This window comes from Macaca fascicularis, chromosome 4, assembly GCF_037993035.2.
Source record: "Macaca fascicularis isolate 582-1 chromosome 4, T2T-MFA8v1.1".
Taxonomy (NCBI): domain Eukaryota; kingdom Metazoa; phylum Chordata; class Mammalia; order Primates; family Cercopithecidae; genus Macaca; species Macaca fascicularis.
The window spans coordinates 21,544,391-21,568,488 of NC_088378.1; the positions used below are offsets into that span (position 1 = coordinate 21,544,391).

A 24,098-nucleotide genomic window follows, 5' to 3' on the forward strand; every position below is an offset into this window, starting at 1 on the left:
TTCTTTTCAGACACTAGTTGCAAGTTTATGCTTCCAGAAGTCCTGACTGAATGGCTTCAAGTTGGGGTTCCCACATTTCCCTTTTTCGGTTCAATTAGTTTGCTGCAGCAGCTCACAGAACTCATGGAAGCATATTTACCATTTCATTATGAAGGATATTACAAAGGATACTGATAAAGAGATGCACAGAACAAGGACTGGGGTAAGGGACATGAAGCCTCCATGCCTTCCCTGGGGGCACCACCCTCCACGAACCTCCATGTGTTCATCTATCCAGAAGCTCTCCTAACCCTGTCCTTTCAGGTTTTTATGGAGGCTTCATTACACAGGTGATTTGGTTTGGATATCTGTCCCCTCCAAATCTCATGTTGAAATGTGATCCCCAATGTTAGAGATGGGGCCTGGTGAGAAGTGACTGGATGGATCATGGGGTAAATTCCTCATGAATGGTTTAGCACCATCCCCTTGGTAGTAACTGAATTCTCACTCAGTTCATGCAAGATCTGGTTGTTGGAAAGTCTGCAACCTCCCCCACCTCACTCCTGCTTCTTTTCTTGCATGTGATCCATCTGCTCCCCCTTCGCCTTCCACTATGACTGTAGGCTCACTGAGGACCTCACCAGAAGATGCTGGCATCATGCTGCCTATACAGCCTGCAGAACTGAGCCAATTAAAATTTTTATAAATTATCCCCGTTTGGTATTTCTTTATAGTGACACAAAAACAAATTAACACAAGAGGCATAACTGGTTAAAACACTGGCTACTGGTGATCAACTTAACTCTAAGCCTTCTTCACTCCCTGGAGGTTGGGCACCAAAATCAAAGTAATTTTTTTATTCAGAGTTTCCTATTAATCCACTTGCCTAAACTTTAATCCTCTATCTGTATTCTTTTCTAAGAATACACAACAACTGCACAATTTTCATTTTAAATATAAGCAGGTTTTTTTTTAACTGTCTTATGGATAAATACCCCTATTATTTTACCTTAAGCACCCCTCAAAAGCCTCATGTTTTGAAGGAGGAGCAAACTAAGCCAAGAAATTTGTGAACATCAAGTTGCACAGCAGGCAAATTGGATCCAGCTCACTCATTACTTTTAGCATGCCATAGAGCTCTTTTGATAAAGTTTTAGAAGGTCCAAGTTAACAACCTAAAACGTCTTTATTTTACACATGAAGAAACTGAGACCTAAGAGATTATGTGAGATGCCCCAAATTACAAATTGCATGGTATTAAAACTCAGACCTCCTCCTGATATCCATTGTAATTCTCGCAATAATAAAAAAAAATGGGGAAGATATAGTCCATGAGCTCCAAATCAGAGCACATTCCCCAAATATCAGAACTACACAAAGCTTTAACTAAACAGGGGATTCTGAACCCCATACACACACCCCATACTCCTACACATGCATACAGATAGGCACTGCTACTCGTGAGCATACACAGGCATGAATACACAGACATACCTGCAGGCATGCAAACAGGAACAGATGCAGGTACAGATATGCAAGCAAACAAAGCACACATTCCCCAAGTTGTTTAGGAATTACAAAGAAAATAATTGACTTCACATGGCAATTTAACTATAATGAACTATAGCACAAAAAGCTGCTGATAAAGATGTAAATATTATGTCACATCTACCTATAACTGCTTCTACACCTTTTGTTTTAAAGTATGTGTACAAAAAGTAATCACTTCACCTTTTAAATATCTGTATTCTCTTTATGTTTTAAAATGTAATTTAGGATGAAAGTACAGATTGGAATTTAAATCTCTAGCAATTATACTATTATTTAGTGCCAGTATCCCAAATTTATCATAGACATCTATCTACTTTTCTCATATAGTCAAAAAAACAAAAATGTAAAAAATAAAAATCACATAGAGATGGCAGGATCACACTATAAAAAATACTAATGTATTAGTTATTGAGTACTATATTAAATTTAGTATAGTAAACTGAGCTTCCAATTAATAAGAGAATCTTTACAGATTATATAAATTCCCTTTTCTCATTAAAGGAAGCAAACAATTCCATTTTATCTGGCAAAACTGTCTTTTTTCCTGAAACTAAACTTTTAAAAGAATGCATCACAGAGACTTTTTTTTTGAGACGGAGTCTCACTCTGTCGCCCAGGCTGAAGTGCAGTGGTGTGATCTCGGCTCACTGCAAGCTCCGTCTCCCAGGTTCACGCCATTCTCCTGCCTCAGCCTCTGGACTTAGCTGGGACTACAGGCGCCCGCCACCATGCCCAGCTAATTTTTTGTATTTTTAGTAGAGGCTGGGTTTCACTGTGTTAGCCAGGATGGTCTCGATCTCCTGACCTCGTGATCTGCACGCCTCAGTCTCCCAAAGTGCTAGGAACAGAGATTCTTATATAAAAGATCCTAAGCTACCTGACAGACAACAGAGGCAGAACCATTCTTCATAAGACTTTTCTCTTGTGACAAAACTCAAGAAGAAAATGTAACTAATGAAAGCCATTTTGATCCATTCCTTTTCTTGTATACCTTCAAAATATCATTTAATTTAACTCATTCATTTTATTATAAAAAATCTCCCTCTATTTTTTCTCTCCTCTATGTGCCTGAGGTGGTCAAAATCACAAAAATCTAATGAGTCTTATTCTAAAACACAAGACTATGACCAAACAGGAAATATACTCAAAGGTCAAATTGAAAATCTCTGCCATCCTTCAAGACAGGAAATAATACTCCTCCTTACTTAAAGTCAGCTCTTGAAGCAGTCATCTGGTCTATGAAAGTTCTGTGAGAAAGCTGTATCTGTTTATATTTTCTATCCAACCATAATGACCACTAATTTCATCTGCCATTAGTTCTCCCCCAAAAAATAACATTCTACGGTCTAGACAAGCAAATGTAATCCTCATAACATACTCTGAGAGATGCACTTTTTATCCAGATATGACAACTGAAGTACAGAGAGGTTAGGTAACTTCACCATGGTCATTAAAAAGCCAGTAAACCAGGTGTACATAACTACTAGAGAAGCTAAGGCAGGAGGATCACTTGAACCCAGAGTTTGAGGCCAGTCTGGGCAACACAGCAAAACCCCCATTTCTTAAAATAACCAACCCTCCCCAAACAATATATATATATAACTACAAATTGTAATGAGCTGTATGAAAGAAACTAAAATAATTAGCAGAGTGGGAGTGTATGACTATTCTTCTGGGAAGAGTTTTGGTTATTACTAAAGCAGCAGGTCCCAAGGTCTATGGGACATTTTCAGGGGATCTGAAAGGTCAAAACTATTTTCATTATAATAAAACATTATCTGTCTTTTTCACTATGTTGACATACTGAAAGTACAAAAGTAATGATGAGTAAAATGTTGGGATTTTAGTACAAGTCAATGCAGTGGCACCAAACTCCATCAGTAGTCACTGTAGTCTTTACCGCTATGCACTTGCAGTTTTTGTTGCTGTTGATGTTTTGTTTTATTATTATTATTTTTTTTTTTGAGACAAGGTCTGTGTTTTTCACGCTGGGCTGCAATGGCATGATCACAGCTCACTGGGGCCTTAGAACTCCTGAGTAGAAATAATCCTCCCACCTCAGCCTCCTGGGTAGCTAGGACTATAGGAGTGCATGGTCATTTTTAAATTTTTTTGTAAAGCTAGGTCTCGCTATGTTGCTCAGGCTAGTCTTGAACTCCTAGTCTAAAGCGATGTTCCCACCTTGGCCTCTGTATTAGTCTGCACTGCTATAAAGAAACACCTGGGACTGGGTAATTTATAAATACTATTATTTTAAACAGAAGAGGTTTAAATGGCTCATGGTTCCACAAGCTGTACAGGAAGCATGGCTGGGGAGGCCTCAGCAAACTTTTTTTTTGAGACATTGTCTTGCTCTGTCACCCAGGCCAGGCTGGAGTGCAGTGGCATGATCTTGGCTCACTGCAACCTCCACTTCCTGGATTCAAGTGATTCTCCTGCCTCAGCCTCCTGAGTAGCTGGGATTACCAGTGCCCTCCACCACGCCCAGCTAATTTTTGTATTTTTAGGAGAGATGGGGTTTCACCGTGTTGGCCAGACTGATTTTGAACTCCTGACCTCAAGTGATCTGCCCGCCTCAGCCTCCCAAAGTGCTGGATTACAGGTGTGAGTTATCCTCTATTAAGCCAGGAATTTAAAGGTTTGAAAAAATATAAAACAATGCTGTTCTTCTAAAACATTTTTTGGTTTTAGAAAATATAATTACGTTTTAATTCAAAATCATTTATATTAACATGTAATGAGTTTATTGTAGTTATTTTTAAATGATGTAATAAAGTTTTCTCAGTTTAATTTCTAATACAGTAAATTCTACATTTATACTTTTTTTATATTTTGTGTATTTATATATTTATACATATAACCCACATTTAAAAAAAAAAAAGCTCTTTGGGGTTCTTAAAATTTGTAAGGGCCGGGCGCGGTGGCTCAAGCCTGTAATCCCAGCACTTTGGGAGGCCGAGACGGGCGGATCACGACATCAGGAGTTCGAGACCATCCTGGCTAACACAGTGAAACCCCGTCTCTACTAAAAAATACAAAAAACTAGCCAGGCGAGGTGGTGGGCGCCTGTAGTCCCAGCTACTCGGGAGGCTGAGGCAGGAGAATGGCGTAAAAACCCGGGAGGCGGAGCTTGCAATGAGCTGAGATCCGGCCACTGCACTCCAGCCTGGGCGACACAGCAAGACTCCGTCTCAAAAAAAAAAAAAAAAATTTGTAAGAATGCAAAGGGGTCCAGGAACCAAAAAGTTTGAGAACCTTGACTTAAGACCTTCTGAAAAAAGGCTCATGTGGCTACACCATATAGAGTAGGGGTAGGCAATCTTTGGCTTCCCTGGGCCACACTGGGCGAATTGTCTTGGGCAACACACAAAATACATTAACACTAATGATAGCTGTGAGTTAAAATTAAAAAGAAGAAAACAAATCATGCAAAAAAAAATCTCATAATGTTTTAAGAAAGTTACGAATTTGTGTTGGGCTGCATTCAAAGCTGTCCTGGGCCACATGCAGCCCACAGGCTGTGGGTTGGACAAGCTTGATATAGAGTAAGACGAAAGAATGGTAAGATACATCATAGGGGCCGGGCGCGGTGGCTCACACCTGTAATCCCAGCACTTTGGGAGGCCGAGGTGGGCGGATCACAAAGTCAGAAGATCAAGACTATCATGGCTAACATGGCAAAACCCCATCTCTACTAACAACACAAAAAATTAGCCGGGCGTGGTGGCGGGCGCCTGTAGTCCCACCTACTCGGGAGACTGAGGCAGGAGAATGGCTCAAACCCGGGAGGCAGAGCTTGCAGTGAGCCGAGATTGCACCACTGCACTCCAGCCTGGGAGACAGAGTGAGACTCTGTCTGAAAAAAAAAAAACAGTATATCATAGGAGGGATACCCAAAGGTCAGATCATGCAGAGCCTGTCTGCCAAAATTAAGAGTTTGAATTTTATTCAAAAAGCAATCGATGAATTTATGTTTTTTAATTAATTAATTACTTTTTATTTATTGTTTTGAGATGGAGTTTCGCTCTTGTTGCTCAGGCTGGAGTGCAATGGTGTGATCTCGGCTCACTGCAACCTCCACCTCCCGGGTTCAAGCGATTCTCCTGCCTCGGCCTCCCCAGGAGCTGGGATTACAGGTATGTACCACCATGCCTGGCGAATGTTTTAATTTTAGTAGAGACGGGGTTCCACCATGTTGGTCAGGCTGGTCTCAAACTCTTAACCTCAGGTGATAACGCCCACCTTGGCCTCACAAAGTGCTGGGATTACAGGTGTGAGCCACTGAACCCGGCCCTAATGTTTTTTTTTAAAGGCATTTATGTGTAATATGAGAGACAACATGAATGAACTGAGTTGGGGGATGTGAAATGGAAACCAGTTGATACATGTGACAAGTAATTTGCTGTAAACCTCAAATGAAGATCCAATTAATCAAAAATGTTTCCATTTTCATTTCAAAGCCCTCAGTTGCTCTATGATCAAACTGGAGATGGGGTGGGGAGGAGAATCAACCTACCCAATATTTTAGGAATATCACAAGTACTAAATCCATACTCAATATTCCTATTTAATGTTTAAAGTTATTTTCAATCAGTTTCAATTTTTTCCCAAAATAAGATACCATGAAATATTAACTCACAAATTATATGCTTGTGAATTACATACCAGGGGAATAAATGAACCTGCAGATCAGTCTTTCAGCAATAGGGCAGGCACTGTAGACGTGAATATAGAGTCAACAAGACAGATACCTAGCTTCATCCTAGCTCTCATGAAGCTTATATTACAGAATGATTGTGGGTAATCTTTGAAGATTTATAGCAGAACACCAAATGTGTTTCAAAAAATTCATTCATTCAAATAAACACTGAATACTCACTGTATATCACAATCTGGGGACAAAAAGATGAGTAAGACATGGATTCTAGAAGTTCCCTATCTATTAAGAAAAACTAAGAATATATTTCCAGGCTAGGCATGGTGGCTCACACCTATAATCCCAGCACTTTGGGAGCCCAAGGCTGGTGGATTGCTTGAGCTTAGGAGATCGAGACCAGCCTGGGCAACATAGTGAGACCCTGTCTCTACAAAAATTACAAAGAATTAGCTGGGCATGGTGATATATGGCTGTACTCCCAGCTACTCAGGAGGCTGAGGTCAGAAGATCACTTGAGCCCGGGAGGTCAAGGCTGCAGTAAGCCATGATCGTGTCACTACACTCCAGCCTGGGCAACAGAGTGAGACCCTGTTTCAAAAAAAAAAAAAAAAGATAAAAAGATTACATTTCCAATTGTGATGCAAAGTGTGGTAAGCACTATTCACTATTTGAAAGACATGTGTGATGTACCAATTCAAAAAGAGGTAAAGGGAGGCAGTCAGAAAGAAGTTCTCTGAGCTTGGAATGGAGATCTGCTAATACAGGGAGTGGAAAGGGAAAGGTGAGATATGAAAACACCTGACAGGTGAGATAGGGAGTAACTAGATCAAAATGGCTGGTATTTAACACATCAGTTTCAAATTTCCTTTTTTTTTTTTTTTTTTTTTTTGAGACGGAGTCTTACTCTATTGCCCAGGATGGAGTGCAGTGGCGCAATCCCAGCTCACTGCAACCTCCACCTCCCAGGTCCAAGCGATTCTCCTGCCTCAGCCTCTCGAGTAGCTGGGATTACAGGCATGTGCCACCACACCCAGCAAATTTTGTATATTTAGTAGAGATGGGGTTTCACCACGTTAGCCAGGCTGATCTCAAACTCACAACCTCAGGTGATCTGCCCACCTCAGTCTCCCAAAGTGCTGGGATTACAGGCATGAGTCACGGCACCCGGCCCCAAATTTCTAATTTTAAAAAGGGGCCAAATACCAATTCTGTAATCCATGTATAAACCAATCTGATATCTATACCAAAGGAATTACTCAGCAATGTGTTTTGGGAGCACAGAAGCAAAAAATACAAAAAACAAACAAAAAGCTCCTAGAAACCAAAATAGGTTCACAAAAAGATAATGCTACCTTCTAAATCAGCTTCACAAAGCATTTGATGGTTCAAATTATTTCCCCTAAAACATGGTTCTGACCTTCAAACAGCTTACATTGTAGAGGTAGAAAGATGTGGTAACTACTAATTATAGTACAATGTAACAAATCTAACAGTACAAGTAAGTTTAAGGGCTTAGGGCAGCCTCTGCCTATAAAGAGCAGAGAGGAGTAGAGTAAGGAAAGCCCTCACTGAGATGGTGATGTAAGTGGAGTCTTGAAAGATGAGTGGGTGTTTGATACTGTAGACAAAGGGTACAGAGAATACATTATACACCAAAGCCTATGTGATGTACAGGTGCCATAAAAGAGCAAGACCTATTTAGAGAACTGCAAATAGACCAGTTTTATTGAGGCAAAAGCAGCTTAGAAGGGGTGATAAGAGATAAGGAGACACAGACAGGCACACTAATCACTGGGCCAAAGAATTTGAATTTTAGAGAGATACAGAAAGAAGAATGACAGAATCAGATTCGTCTTTTTAAATACAAACTACTAATATGAATCACTCTAGAATGATCAGGCAACAAAAGGATGGTTTGGAGGGAATAATAATTAGGAGACTAGGTTAGGAATATGCAAAAAGCATAAGGACCTTAATTATGCAGAATATCCTAATCTTATCTCATTATCTTTCCCAGACCTGCTCCTCCTTTTCCTGTATTCCTTACTTCAGTAAATAGTAATGTATTAACTTCCTAGGGCTGTTACAAAAAATTAGCACAAGACTGGGCATGGTGGCTCACGCCTGTAATCCTAGCACTTTGGGAGGTCAAGGCAGGAGGATCACTTGAAGTCAGGAGTTCAAGATGAGCCTGGCCAACACGGTGAAACCCTGTCTCTACTAAAGATATAAAAATTGGCCAGGCATGGTGGCTGGTGCCTGTAATCCCAGCTACTTGGGAGGCTGAGGCAGGAGAACTGCATGAACCCAGGAGGCAGAGGTTGCAGTGAGTCAAGACTGTGCCACTGCACTCCAGCCTGGGCAACAGAGTCAGGCTCTGTCCAAAAAAAGAAAAAAAAAAAATTACCACAAACGTGGTGGCTTAAAACAACAAAAATTTATTCTTTCACATTTCAGGATGCCACAAGTTTGAAAGAAGGTATTGACAGGGCTGGCTCTTTCTGGAGATCCTGTGCCTCTCTCCTAGCTTTTGGTGCTGTTGGCATTCACTGGCATCCCTTGGCTTGTAAATGCATCACTCCAATCTCTGCTTCTACCATCACATAGCCTTCTTTCTCTGTTTCTGTGTGTGGCCTTTTCAGTCTCCTAGCAGCACACTTTCATTGGATTTAGGGCTCCCTCTAATCCACTACAATTTTATCTCCATCTTTACATAATTCCACCTGCAAAGACCCTCTTTCTAAATAAGGTCACGTTCTGAGGTTTTGGGTGGATATGAATTTTGGAGGGATACGATTCAACCCACTACAGATCCTGATCAATACATTTCCCAAACAGAAATCTGGTGTTATCCTTAACCCTTTCTCTTATCTTCTGCATCTACATAATTATCAAATCCTGTCAATTCTCCTTCCTTAGTCTTCAATTTATCTCCTTTTCATAAGCCCTGTTACCACCTTTCACTTCAATAACACACTTGTCTATAACAAACTCCTTTGCTATAACATTGAATGAACCTAGTTATCACTCTCAATACTGTGCCTGTACCTAAACCGATATGCATTGCTAAAGAAAGTCACACAACAGTACAGCCCGGTTGCACCATACTTTATGATAACTAATCCCAAGCCGGTCCTCAACAATGCCTGGCAGTCCTGTTTCTCTGGCCAACTGGCTCTCCCACTCTTCCATAACTATTTATTTTATCTTCTACTAGCCTCATGCTCTTACTCTCACCTACTTTCAGCAACTGACCTGGGCTCCTAGTTTACAGAGAGAGAAAAAAAAAAAAGCCATCAAACAAAAACTTCCACAACCTCCTACTGTCCACTCTCATTCTCTCTGCCTTCTAAGTAGCTATTACAAAATCTTACTAATATTAATTACCCCACTCTTTTTCTATATTTCGCTTTTCTCTCAAGTAGATGCTTCTCACAGACTTATGTTTTGTTTTTATTTAAAAACAAAATGAAAACAAAACCTCCCTTGTACCCTACACTCTCACTTCTTGTATCTATTCAGCCACACTTACTCTTTCTGTCTGCTTTTCTCTCCACTTCCTCCATCCCCCATCAGACATAAATATGTGTTTGTGCAGAGACTGATTTCTCTAGCTCCGTAGCCTCAGGCCTCTTACTTAACTCCTGTAAAGTTGGAATAACCATACTAATAAACCTGTCTCACAGGACTGTCGTGAGAATTGGATGAATCAGTCTATGTAAAAGACTCAGAAGAGAGCTTGGCCCATAGTAATTGATCAATAAAGTTGGCAATATTGTTATTGCTAATAATCTAACACATTCATCTATCTATTCAGGCAACCAGCTGCACAAGATTGTCACTTGGATTTCTCCTGAACTCCCTCATCCCTCTATTGCAATCCATCTCTAGGTTTTTTTTTTTATTTTTACCTCTCCAGTCACTCTTGTTCTGAATACTTTCCCCTACCTCCATTATCTTACTCCACACTATCATAATCTCACATAAACAGAAACCTTCTAAACAATTTTCTGCATTCATTCATGTCATTCTCCCCAACGTTCTCCATACCATAGCCAGAGCAAACTGTTCTAACTTCATATCTAAGGCTACAAACTGGTTTAAAAGCCTTCCCACGATTATGACAAAGCCCCAAATATTTTTGCATGGCCTATAAAGCCATGTAGAAACAGTCCCTCCCTGTCTGCTCAAACTTATCTTGCATCTGGCTTCTTTTGCCCTCTTCTCTTGTAACACATACCAACTGTCTCTCGAATCTTTAAATGAACTATGTGCTTGCCCATCACAGGTGCTTTTCACTTCCCATTCCCTCTACTGCAATGTTGAATGGCATTCCTATTCTTAGCTTAATTCATTCCTATTCACATATAATTCTTTTATGCCTTAGCTCAATAACTTCCTCAGGGAAGCAAGCCTTCACTGACATCCCAAAATAGGGTCTCATTACTCTTATGTACCTTTCACAGTATTCATCAAAGTTGCAATTTCTCATTTACATGATTATTCTCCCAACAAATTCCTCCAACATAATCCAAACTCCATAAAAGCCATGACTGCAATCCTTTTTTGCTCTCCATTGTATCCCAAGTGCCCAATACAGCATCAGGCACATAATTCATGTTCGTAAGTGCATACTGGATCAATACTAAACTTCAGCTTCAATGTTGCAAAACAGCCTGTTTAAAAACAGGACAGATTTAAAGCAGCAAAGGGACCAGCATATCACGAGTTCATTATCATTGTGGCTCTAGATCAAAGTTAAAAGTTTCTCTACTAATGGCTATAAATAGTAAATCACTTCAAAGAGATACTAATGGAGCAATTGCTGAGGGAAAGGAGGATGTGACAGAAGGTGTATTGTGCTGTTACTTAAAAAAAAGGAGTAAAAGGCAGAACACTATTTCAAGGCAGAGGTGGGTTTTTTAAAGCATTGGTTCACCACCTTTGTATTCCAACACGCCTACTACTGCTACTATTACTATTCCTACTGTAAACCTAAAAGGAAAAGGCTGAGGCACAAAACATACTTTAGTTTACCTGAGCCAAAATGAGGACAGCTACCCAACACATATTTCCCAGATGCCTGGGGAGTGCTCTGGCAGCTGAGTTACAAGCAGATTTTAAAGGGAAAAAGGAACAAGGCAGACATAAAGTCGCTTGATAAGAATTCTCACTGGTTTACAATCACTGATTAGTGACTGACTATTCATTGTTGCACTATAAGGTATGACTTATGGTGTCCAGCATATGGTATTTTATGGCTACTTGGCGTCAGTTAGTCTAAATCCTACATAGAAGGTGGTTTCAAGAGATAACTACTTAGGTCAAAAGAGAGTGCCATAACTGTGGTTTCATTCCAATGCCTCTCTGGGCCTGACAATGGAAAGGAACTCAGGTTTTTTTTGTTTGTTTTTGTTTTTTTTTTTTTCCTTTCAATAGGTGTCTGGGGAACAGGTGGTGTTTAGTTACATGAATAAGTTATTTAGTGGTGATTTCTGAGATCCTGGTGCACCCATCACCTGAACAGTGTACACTGTATCCAATGCGTAGTCTTTTATCCCTCATCCCCTTCCCACCCTTTACTCCAGATCCCCAAAGTCCATTGTATCATTCATATGCCTTTGCATCCTCCTAGCTTAGCTCCCATGAGTGAGAACATACATTTAGTTTTCCATTCCTGAGTAACTTCACTTAGAATAATGGTCTCCAATCAATTCCACCCATGTTGCTGCAAGTGCCACTATTTCATTCCTTTTTATGACTGAGTAGTATTACATGGTGTCTGTATATATATATTTTTTAATCCACTCATTGATTGATGGGCATTTGGGCTGGTTCCCTATTTTTGCAATTGTGAGTTGTGCTGGTATAAACGTGTGTGCAAGTATCTTTTTCGTATAATGACTTCTTTTCCTCTGGGTAAATACCCAGGAGTGGGATTGCTGGATCAAATGGTAGATCTACTTTTAGTTCTTTGAGGAATCTCCACACTGTTTTCCACAGTGGCTGTACTAGTTTACATTCCCACCAACAGTGTAAAAGTGTTCCCTTTTCATCACATCCGTGCCAATATCTATTATTATTATTATTACTTTATTATGGCCATTCTTGTAGGAGTAAGGTGGTATTGCATTGCAGTTTTGATTTGCATTCCCCTGATCATTAGTGATGTTGAGCATTTTTTCATGTTTGCTGGCCATTTGTATATCTTCTTTAGAGAATTATCTATTCATGTCCCTAGCCCTCTTTTTTGATGGGATTGTTTGTTTTTCCTTGAGTTCCTTGTAGATTCTGGATATTAGTCCTTTGTCAGATATACAGATTGTGAAGATTTTCCCCTACTCTGTGGGTTGTCTGTTTACTCTGATTATGTCTTTTTCTGTGCACAAAGTTTTTAGTTTAATTAAGTCCCATCTATTTATCTTTTTGTTGTGTTTGCTTTTGGGTTCTTAGTCATGAAGTCTTTGCCTAAGCCAATATCTAAAAGGCTTTTTCCAATGTTATCTTCTAGAATTTTTATGGTTTCAGGTCTTAGATTTAAGTTTTTGATCCATCTTGAGTTTTTTTTTTGTATATGGTGAGAAGAGGATCCAGTTTCATTTTTCTACATGTGGCTTGCCAATTGTTCCAGCACCATTTGTTGAAAAGGGTTCCTTTCCTCACTTTATGTTTTTGTTTGCTTTGTCAAAGATGAGTTGACTGTAAGTATTTGGCTTTATGTCTGGATTCTCTATTCTGTTTCATTTGTCTATGTGTCTGTTTTTATACCAATATCATGCTGTTTTGGTGACTTTGGCCTTATAGTACAGTTTGAAGTCGGGTAACGTAAGGCCTCCAGATTTGTTCTTTTTGCTTAGTCTTGCTTTGGCTATGTGGGCTCTTTTTGGTTCCATATGAATTTTAGGATTGTTTTTTCTAGTTCTGTGAAGAATGATAGTGGTATTTTGATGGGAATTGCATTGAATTTGTAGATTGCTTTTGGCAGTATGGTCATTTTCACAATATTGATTCTACCTATTCATGAACATGGGATGTGTTTCCCTTTGTTTGTGTCACCTATGATTTCTTTCAGCAGTGTTTTATAGTTTTCTTGGGTCTTTCACCTTCTTGGTTAAGTATATTCCAAAGTATTTTAATTTTTTTGCAGGTGTTATAAAAGTGGTTGAGTTCTTGATTTTATTCTCAGTTTGGTCACTGTTGGTATATAGCAGAGCTACTGACTTGTGTATGTTAATTTTGTATCGTGAAACTTTGCTGAACTCATTTACCAGTTCTAGGAGCTCTATGGATGAGTCTTTAGGGTTTTCTAGGTATACTATCATGTCATCAGCAAACAGCAACAGTCTGACTTCCTCTTTATCCACTTGGATATCCTTTATTTCTTTCTCTTGTCTGATTGCTCTGGCTAGGACTTCTAGTACTACACTGAATAGAAGTGGTGAAAGTGGGCACATTCTTCAGATAAAAAGTTTCTTTTCTTTTTTGTTTCTTCCACAGTGCTACTACTATTCCAGTCAATGCCTGTAATTCCAGCATAGCCATTATCAAGTGGCTCACCACAGCAAAAATTCACAAGCAGGTGGAAACTATGAGAGATGTGAGCAATTTGAAATGGCCCCATGTCAAAATACACTGATATTCTCTGCTATTCCATTCTCCTCAGATATGACTCTTCCTAAATATTGCTATGGCAAAAAGCAGTCACATGGGTATCATTTATAATTTTAAGATGTAACCTATGTTCTCAAAAAACTAAAAATAGAACATATACACTAGGTATATAAGCCCCCTAAAAAGGAAATCAGTATGTTGAATAATATGTGCACTCCCATGTTTATTGTAACACTATTCACAATAGCCAAGATACAGAAGCAACCTATATTTCCACAACAGATGAACAGATTCAACAAAAAAAAAGTGGGACCGGGCATGGTGGCTGACGCCTGTAATCCCAGCACTTTGGGAGGCCGAGGTGGGTGGATCACGAGGTCAGGAGATGGAGACCATCCTGACTAACACGGTGAAACCGCATCTCTACTAAAAATACAAAAAATTAGCCAGGTGTGGTGGTGAGCGCCTGTAGTCCCAGTTACTCGGGAGGCTAAGGCAGGAGAATGGTGTGAACCTGGGACGTGAAACTTACAGTGAGTCAAGATAGTGCCACTGCACTCCAGCCTGGGCGACAGAACGAGACTCTGTCTCAAAATAAATAAATAAATAAATAATTTAAAAATAAAAATAAAAATAAAGTGGTATATGTACACAAAGGAATACTACTCAGCCATAAAAAAGAATGAAATCCCGCATTCAAGACCACATGGATGAGCATGGAGGACTTTAAGTAAAATAAGCAAGACACAGAAAGATACATAATGTATGTTCTCACTCAAATGGAGAGGTTAAAAAATTGATCCATCATGCATGGTGGCCCACACCTGTAATACCAGACTTTGAGAGGTTGAGGCAGGAGGATCTCTTGAGCCCAGGAGTTCAAGACCAGCCTAAGCAACATGGTAAACCCCATCTCTACAAAAGAAAAAATGGAAAAATTAGCTGAGTATAGTAGCTCATGCCTGTACTCCTAGCTACTTGGGAAGCTGAAGCAGCAGCATCAACGGAGCTGGGAGTTGGAGGCCACAGTGAGCTATGATCGCACCACTGCACTCCAGACTGGGTAACAGAGTGAGGCCCCGTTTCAAGAAAAGAAAAAAAAAGTTGATCTCATAGAAGTAGAGAATAGAACAGTGGTTATTCTAAGTTGGGAAGGGTGAGGCGGGTAGGAATATGTTGGTTAACACAGTGGTCACCAACCTTTTTGGCACCAGGGACTGGTTTTGTGGAAGACAATTTCTCCACAGTACGGCATGGGGATGGTTTCAACAATAGACATTATACTCTCATAAGAAGCAGGCAACCTAGACACCTCGCATGTGCAGTTCACAACAGGGTTTGTGCTCTTATAAGAATCTATATGAGAATCTAGCGCCACTGCTGATTTCACAGGAGCCAGAGCTCAGGCTGTAATGCTTTCTAGCCCACTGCTCACCTCCTGCTGTGCAGCCAGTTCCTAAGAAGCCAGGGACCAGTACTAGTCCACAGCCCAGGGTTAGGAACTCCAAGGTTAACAAAATTAAAGCTAAATAGGAGGAAAAAGTTCTAGCATTCTATAACACTGTAAGATGATTACAGTTAATAGTAGCTTAATGTATATTTTCAAACAGCTAGAAGAGAAGGTTTTGAATTGTTTCTAACATGAATAATGTTTGAGATGATGGACATGCTAATTACCCTAATTTGACCATTATTCATTATGTGTATCCAAATACTACACTGTGCCTCCTAAACAGGTACGATTATTATGTCAAATAAAAACAAAAAAGAATAGCCCTAATAGCCTATTCAAGTAAAAAAGTAACCTATGATTTTTTTTGCAGCAAAATTTAATGTTTTAATAATAAACATAGTGTTTAATGTTAAATACATTACAAATTACCCAAATTGGAGGTGTTTCTTCATTATATAAAAATATTTTATTATAGCAATATGATTTAAGTAGTATTAACCTCTGAACCACTGAACGTCACCACATTTGTCATATCAAACCATAAGTGGTCTCAAATATGTCTTAACGTCCATATAATTAAAACAATAGAACTAATTCAATCCTTTTACTAAAAAAGTAAAAAAGGGCAAGAAAATACGGAAATTGTTTCAAGATTTCAAACAATATATGGAGCAACCACTGAAATTCTATAGATGGTACAGCAGCAAGTCTGCTTTGAAAGGCACTGCTGACAATGAACCTCTTTCCACAGCAATACACAATTGATTCCATGAAAACGGCAGAAGCTGCTAAATGTGTACACAGTAACACCAAAGACAAATAAGTCGACTATAACTCAAAACACACAAACAAACAAACAAAAATCATTAGGATTTTCCCCCTCCCCGTTTTCCTAAGATCTTTAAATCAAGTGTTTCAAGCATGTTTAAAAAACATGCTCACATTGTGATATGCTAGCATTTCTTATTTTGAGAAATAATGCAACCTCCTAAATCACAACATAAGAGTCAGAATGTGCGATTTTAATTTCTGAAAAAAGAACATGCCTAATTTATTACAATTCTGAATACTCATCTACAATATTTAAAGACAAAAAAATGGAGCACAACCTCCTACTCAGAAAATTATCCTTCCTCCCAATTTCTATTTTTATATCTGACATCAAAAAAAAAAAAAATCCCTGTTTAAAGTTTCCTTAGGTCATTTTAAAAATAAATATTGTTTCATTTAAAAAAAGTTGTTAATGCCCAGTTGATACTGCAGTTGTAAATGATATGAAATTTCTCATGTGATGTTTTAGTCCACTTTCTGTTGACAGAATACCAGAAACTAGGTAATTTATAAATAAAAGGAATTTATTTCTTACAGTTATGGAGACAGAGAAGTCCAAGGTCGAGGGGCCAGATCTCGAGAAGTCGAGAGCCTTCTTGCTGGCAGGGGATCTGTGCAGAGTATGGAGGCAGCATAGGGTGTCACATGGCAAGGGGGCTGAGCATGCTAACATGCTTACTCAGGTCTCTCTTCCTCTTCTTATAAGCCACCACTTTTACACTCCTATGATAACTCATTCATCCATTAATCCAATAACAAATCAATCTATGAGTGGATTAATCCATTCATAAGAACTGAGTACTCATAATCCACTCTCCTGTTAAAGGCCCCATATTGGAGATTCAGTACTGTCACATTGGGGATTAAGTTTCCCATACACGAAATTTGGGGGACACATTCAAATTATATCATGTGGCAAAAGCTACTTTTGATCGTTGTTGTTTAAAGCTAGAGAACTAATGACCGGGCACAGCTGGCTCATGTCTGTAATCAAAGCACTTTGGGAGGCCGAGGCAGGAGGGTGATCACTTGAGGCCAGGAATTCAAGACCAACCTGGGCAACAAAGCACTCCATCTCTTTTTTTTTTAAATACAGTAAGATAAAATAAAATGAAATAAAGTTAAAGTACTATTTCTATAAAACATTAAATGTAATTTCACTATCAGAATGAAATCAGAAAAATAGCTTTCTTGTGAAAATTAATACTAATAAAGAAATCAAGAGATGTTTTCATTTACCTACAGTAAGAAGTGATTACCTTCATATTAGCACTTTTTTTTTTTTTTTTTTTGAGATGGAGTCTTGCTCTGTCACCCAGGCTGGAGTGCAGTGGCCAGATCTCAGCTCACTGCAAGTTCCGCCTCCCGGGTTTACGCCATTCTCCTGCCTCAGCCTCCCGAGTAGCTGGGACTACAGGCGCCCGCCACCGCGCCCGGCTAGTTTTTTGTATTTTTAGTAGAGACGGGGTTTCACCGTGTTAGCCAGGATGGTCTCGATCTCCTGACCTCGTGATCCGCCCGCCTCGGCCTCCCAAAGTGCTGGGATTACAGGCTTGAGCCACCGCGCCCGGCCATATTAGCACTTTCTAATCTTTTCAAAAAGGATAGAAGAAATTAACAGTTCTTGCAGTGGAGAAGAGCCACAATTCTTGGATATGTACATCTATGTTAATCAAGGATTAATTATGCCACATACTTCATGGCTAATAGGAGAAAAAGAATGCTGACCACTAGGCAAGGAGAGGATGTTTATCTGACATTCATATTGATATAGATACAATGGGCACTCTCAATGACAACGAGTAATGATTTCTTAGGAAAGCTAATGTTCGAAGAGTTTTGCACATCACTGATTATCCCATTTTTATCTATTATACTTTTTGAAAAGAAAGACCCATTCTCTTAAATTGCCTAGTTAGAAAATACTCTTTATGCAATAATGTTAATCTATCTTGATTTATAAATATTGTAATAATGCCCTTTTTAAATTTTCTGCACAACGTGATAGTTTTTTGTTTTGAATCACAGCCACTCCACCCTCACCCACACCCAGCATCAGAGATTAAAGCAAATGATGCTTTATACTCTCTCAAAAATAAATCTAGACTTTGGAAAATTACACAGTAATGTACAAGCATATAAAAACTCAATGTCAGAAGTAATTTCAATAATTGCAGGAAGCTCTCTGGAGGTATCTGCCTGTAATTTAAGGACCAACTATGGATGTAAACCGAGACAATGATACTATCGTTATGCACCACGAAATTTTCCTAAGAGCTTTGATCAGATTCCCCTAAATAGTTTATGCATGTCTCTGTATGCAGTAATAGGCGCTGACCTGAAATATTTAAAATGAAAATAATCAGGGCTGTATCTGTCTGAACATATACAAATTCGGTTTATCAATGTGAAAGTAGATCTGCAAAACTCAATTGTCAAAAGGTGGCCTACGGTATTTTCATGACAGAGAATCTTTGTTAGGTTTGTTAATGTAACACGTAAAAGGGGGGCTAGTGTATGTAATTAGTTTCCGCCTCAGAGAGATACTAGGAAGGTGGACGACAGTACCCCGGGGAGACTCACGTGTCGGTCTAGGGCCCTTTTTGTCCCCCACCCTCACCTCACTCCTCTCCTTCGCACACACAGACATGCACTCTCCCATCACATTTGGAAGCCCCGGTGGGCAGTTTTCTAGGGTCGTTTCACTGGAGCGTTAAATGGGATCTGACGCCACCGGGCAGCCCGGGGTTGGATGCCATAGCCGCCAGCGCCCACGGCTCACCTCCAGCTTGTGGTTGATTTGAGACACAGACTGGGCTTTGTGGCAAAGCTGTGCAAAGCAGGAGCTCAGGCTGGTCATCTTCTGTCGCCCCTCATAAGTGATGTCCGCCTGGTCTGGATCGATCTCGCCCAGGAGCAGATCCACATCCACAAAAGCCTTGTCGAACTCCTTCTCCAGCACCTCCAGCCACCGGAACATGGATACCCCGCCGGGGGCCCCGGCGGAGCAGGAGGCGCCCCCTGGGCCCCCTCCGGCTGCTGCTGGGCATGGACCGCCCGCCGACATGGCGCCGTCAAGGGCCTCTCCCGACTGCTGAAGACCCTCTCCGCCCCACCCGCACGAAGGGAACTGCTGGGACTGAGGGGACCCCCCGCGCGCGCGCGCGCACCTTCCGTCACCTCTCTTCACCTCGCGCCGTTAACGCCAGCAACACAGCCACAGAACCGCAGGAGTAACGAGGCTGAGGCTGAGGCGGCAGCGGCGGCGACACACGGAAGATTCTGTCTGTCCCACCTCCCAGCTTGCCCCCGCTGCGCATGCGTAGCGAAGAGCTGGGCGGACGCAGCCTGGAGGGACAAAATGGGCGGGGCCAGGATGCGACCTTGGCCTATGAAAGGCCTCAGCTTGGGACCTGCCTGTTAGCCGCCATATTAACAACTGGCAAACTACGGCTTGAATCCCTGAGAAACGGAGCCGCGTGGTTTCTGCATCCTGGTTGGAAAGGCCCGAGGATGAGAAAGGTGTCCACGTCGCAGAAAGGAAGGATTTCCGCCGGTTTGACTTAACAGTTGGCGGGAGCTATTCCAAAGTCCTCCCAGAAAGTTGCTGCGGTGGCGTCTAGGGTCAGGGAGGGGAGAGCAAGGAAGGGCGGTGTGAGCATGCGCAATAGCCACGTTTTACCTTTTGGATTCCAGTTCCTGGTTAGGATGGAGTGGGCGTACACCCTGGCTGTTCTTGGTAAACCAACCCCAAATTCCAGGTGTGGACTGCCTAACGCTGCGCATTGAAGCGGCTGACCAGATTTTGCGGAATTAATAGAAAACTTTTTGTATTGTGATTAAGGGTCAGGTAGACCTGGTGAACGTTCAGTTCTTACCCTCTGTCACATACTACCTGTGTCACCTTACATGTCTTAGTTAACCTCGAAACCAAGTTTCCAAATTTTACTTAACTCAGTTAGTTGTAAGATAAACTCTTAGCGTCACTTCTTGGCACACGGTATTCCTCTTAATACGCCATAGGTCACACATTTCAAAAGCAACTACAGTAGTGCTTCACTTAAGATGGGGATATGTTCTTAGGAATGTGTCCTTAGGTTAATCATCCCCTAGGGAACATCCTAGAGTGTATTTAAACACAAACCTAGATAGTATAGCCTACTACACACCCAGGCTGTATGATGTAGCCTATTGCTCTTAGGCTGTAAACCTGTACAGCATGTTGCCATTCTGAATACGGTAGGCAATTACAATACAGTGGTAACTATTTGTGTATTTAAACTTACCTAAACATAGAAAAGGTACAGTAAAAACATGGCATATACTCTTATAGGATCACCATAGTTTATGTGATCCATTCATGGCTGAAGCCTTGTTATTTGGCACATTTGAAAACGTACGGCGTTCCCACACGTGACATTTCAGAAAATCAAAATTGTGAATTCATATATTTACAAATATATTGAATGCAGAACTCTGTTGCGACACTGAAGACACAAAAATGAATGAGACATGACCTTTACTCAAGACAGGCTAGTGAGGCTACTAACTCTCAACTATAACTTTAACTTGAATTTTTCAGTGCCTTTAAAAGTATTCAGCAACTCCTCCCTTTACATTCTGCCTACTTCCACTGCAAGGGTAGACAATCCTAGAAAGGGAAAGAGAAACCTATGTGATTAGAGTAGGCTGGTGGAAACTCCTGCATTACCTAGAAACATGTTTAGATGAATGCAGTCTGCTGTAATCTGTTCTTGGGACACACCCTTCCAGTTAATCACCACCCAAAGCCTGCACTGTGTGCCCTTCGCCGATGCAAGGCCACTGAGGAGCAAGAAATCACAATTTTAGTTTTGCAGTCTTTGTCCTATAGGGCAGACTGGTTAGCATGAAGCAATAAAGTCCTTTGGCTTGAGCAAACTTAGCTAATCAAAATGGATCATGAGATCCTGACCTTAGACTCAAGTAGGGACCTTCACACAGGTTTTAGTACACAATAAATAATGTAAAACTAAAATTTGCATCTTTCCCCATTCCGTTCCAAAATTAGATTTATTTTCATCTACAATATTTGCAAAAACATCATTGCTACAGCTATCAAGCTCCCAGGCACTTTATCTACACATAATACAGTTAGCAATGCATTTTCAGGAACTTGAAGTAAATAATTTAAAAATAGCAGGGCAGGGGGAGAATACATTGAACCACAATTGTAATAGCTTTCAATTATTGAATCCTTACTATGTGTTAGGCATGATGCTATTTTCTTTACTTCTCTGATCCTTACAAAATCCTGTGAGGTATGACCACGTCTTTTATTGTTGTTGTTGTTGAGACAGGATCTTGCTCCGTCGCCCATGCTGCAGTGCAGTGGCACGATCACAGCTCACTGCAGCCTCACTTTGTTGACCAGGCTGGTCTGGAACTCCTGGACTCAAGCAATCCTCCTACCTAGGCCTCCAAAAGTGTTGGGATTACAAGTGAGAGCCACCACACCCAGTAATCACTTTTTAACAGATAAAGTCACAGACAGTTTAAGTGTCTTGGTAAGGTCACAGAGCTAGAAAGTGACTGAGGTAGTATATCAATCTAGGTGTCTTTTTCTCCTAAGTTGTTGCTCTTAACCATGGAATACAGAAGAATGAAGGAATCTATTTCTTCTTGCATAAGTTAGTATAATAAACTAACAAGTTAGTTCCAAAAGTTCTTTTTAATTTCTTGCTAGTTAGAAACCGTATACAAATCTATTAACATATAAGAAATATTACCAAAAAATTGTAGTAACTCATTTTCTGTTACTTGTAACTCTAATTTATATGAACCACACTTGAGTATAAATTTCGTTTCTTTAAAAAAATCAACTTCCAAGTACATTGTGTGGGTGCAGCTGAGTGACATTTTAAGTGGTTATATGTTTCCAGTGCTCTAATGATTTGTGGGTACCCCCATTTTCAAGATTGCAGAACCCAGCTTCATATCTATTACAACTTTTACAACTTCAACAAATCATAGACTCAGCTATGTCTCAGACAAGTTTCATGTCATGTTGTCCCTTCTCATTACGGTAGTATGGAGACATAATCTTTTGCCCACCTTGATTGAGGTTATGCAAATCTGCAAGTCACAGCAGAACATGAATGTGAAAAGGAGGGCTTATCATCAGGGCTTAATGTTCAAGTGCTGCCATCTGTTGTCGGTGTACTCTAGCTACACTTACTGCCTTATCCTTACCTACTCTGGAATTTGAGATTGTATGTAATGTTAATACTTGAGCGATTTGTTTTTCCACAGATATTAAAGTCTTGATACTTCTATTTGCAGTTGGATAGGCAGAAGCTTCCAATCACTGTTTTATGAATCATGCTTATGTGATTTTTTAAAAATATAACTTAAATGTGACACTCTTGTTTTAGGAACTTATCCCTACAGAGTTTTGTCACAAGGCATTACTAAGAATAAATTGGGTGGAGACTAAGGGAATTGGGGAAAGAGAGATGATGCTAAGGATTTGATAGGTACTGGTAATTAACTGTGGGGTCAGTGTATAGTTTAAATATTTATGGAGCATCATTGATTGCAAGGGCATTGTAATAAAAGGGTGTATAAGACCCACCTTGGACTAGAGAGGGAGATTATCACTTACTGAACTTTGCTGTGTTCCAGGCCCTGTACTAAACTTCACGTTTCATTTAGTTTCCAGTAACCCTACCAAGAGAAAGGGTTAAGTATGCGCTGTTGGTGGCTATAACAAGTTGTATGTATGGTGAATGAAGAAAGTAAAAATCCACTAGCATTTTACTTAATCAATGTAGGAAAGTCTTGGAGTGTTGTATTCATACATATTATTTCTATTTATTAAATTTGTTATTCATATTTACTAACAGTTTAGAAATTTTCAGATACATATGCTAAAGAAGTAAGTTTAGGAATCCAAAGGGATTTATTAGCCTTATTCCCCTGATTATTTCTCTTGTATAAACAAAGGGATCTGGGTGTGGTGGTGTGTACCTGTAGTCTTAGCTACTTGAGAGGCTGAGGTGGGAGGATTTCTTGAATCTAAGAGTTTGAGACCCTCCTGGGCAACATAATGAGATCATGTCTCACAAACAAACAAAAAACAGGACAACTGTTTGCTCTCTTGTTTTTTAAACTTGAGAATTTTGGTGCAGTGATTTAGAATTAGCTCAGATACCTCCTCTTCCAGGAAGCCTTCCTTCTTTCTCCTCATAGGATGCTATGGGCTCCATCCCCAATTAGCTTCCTGAAAATATCTTTTACAGTGTTTATCATATTATATTGGCGTTTGTTAGACTGTGAGTTCCTTGGCAACGATAACTGTATCTTACTTATCTTTGTATCCCAGGTCCTAACACAGGACCTAGAATGTGGTAGAAATGCTGTAACTATTTGTGGGATAACTTCAATAATTAAGGTATTCCAGCATTCTACCTAGGAAACTCTTAACAGTCACTTCACTTTTCAAGACATACTTGTGATACATGCTAGAGAACATAGCTAAATATTAATCTATTTTTATATTGCCTCAGAGATTAGGATATCTATAAATTACATATTAGTGTTTCTTTTTTGAAACCTAAAGATAAAGTTTTATTTTACAATGATCTGCCTTATTTGACTAATAAATATGTTATAATTTAGGCTTCAAGGATTCTTTTGCTTATTCCATTGTCAAAATTTACTAGATATTACATTTTGTATAGTATATTCAACCTAAAACCAAAACATAACAAGTTTTTAAAAAACCCTTGTTATTATATTTTTATTTCCTTACACTATCAAAGCTGGACTATAACTGCTTTTCCCCTTTTCCCCGATGTACATTCTTCATCTACCACTTCCCACAGCTCCAGGGTTGCTTCAGCCTTGTCTGAAACCACCATTTATCACAGTAGTATCAGAGTTTCCTACTCATTTTGTCTTCTTCTTTCATCCACTGTCAAGTCATTGTTTATTTCTCAAGTGTCAGACTTTATGGATCAAACATAGACTTTCCCT

The 24,098-nt window shown here is 39.9% G+C and overlaps 1 protein-coding gene across 4 annotated transcripts in view; it reads right to left on the reverse strand.

Moving 5' to 3' along the window:
- The window catches only part of GOPC (golgi associated PDZ and coiled-coil motif containing), a 41,607-nt gene extending 22,237 nt beyond the window's left edge, over positions 1–19,370 (reverse strand). For 2 of the 4 annotated variants that reach the window (XM_005551673.4, XM_005551672.4), the window contains exon 1: positions 18,865–19,370. In XM_005551673.4, coding sequence (XP_005551730.1) covers positions 18,865–19,149 — 285 coding nt within the window. In that variant the 5' untranslated portion in view covers positions 19,150–19,370. Of the gene's footprint in view, positions 1–16,617; positions 16,694–18,864 lie in introns of all 4 variants that reach the window. The other 2 variants (XM_074036932.1, XM_074036933.1) reach the window with 2 other exon arrangements.
- Between the last annotated feature and the right edge of the window lie 4,728 nt (positions 19,371–24,098).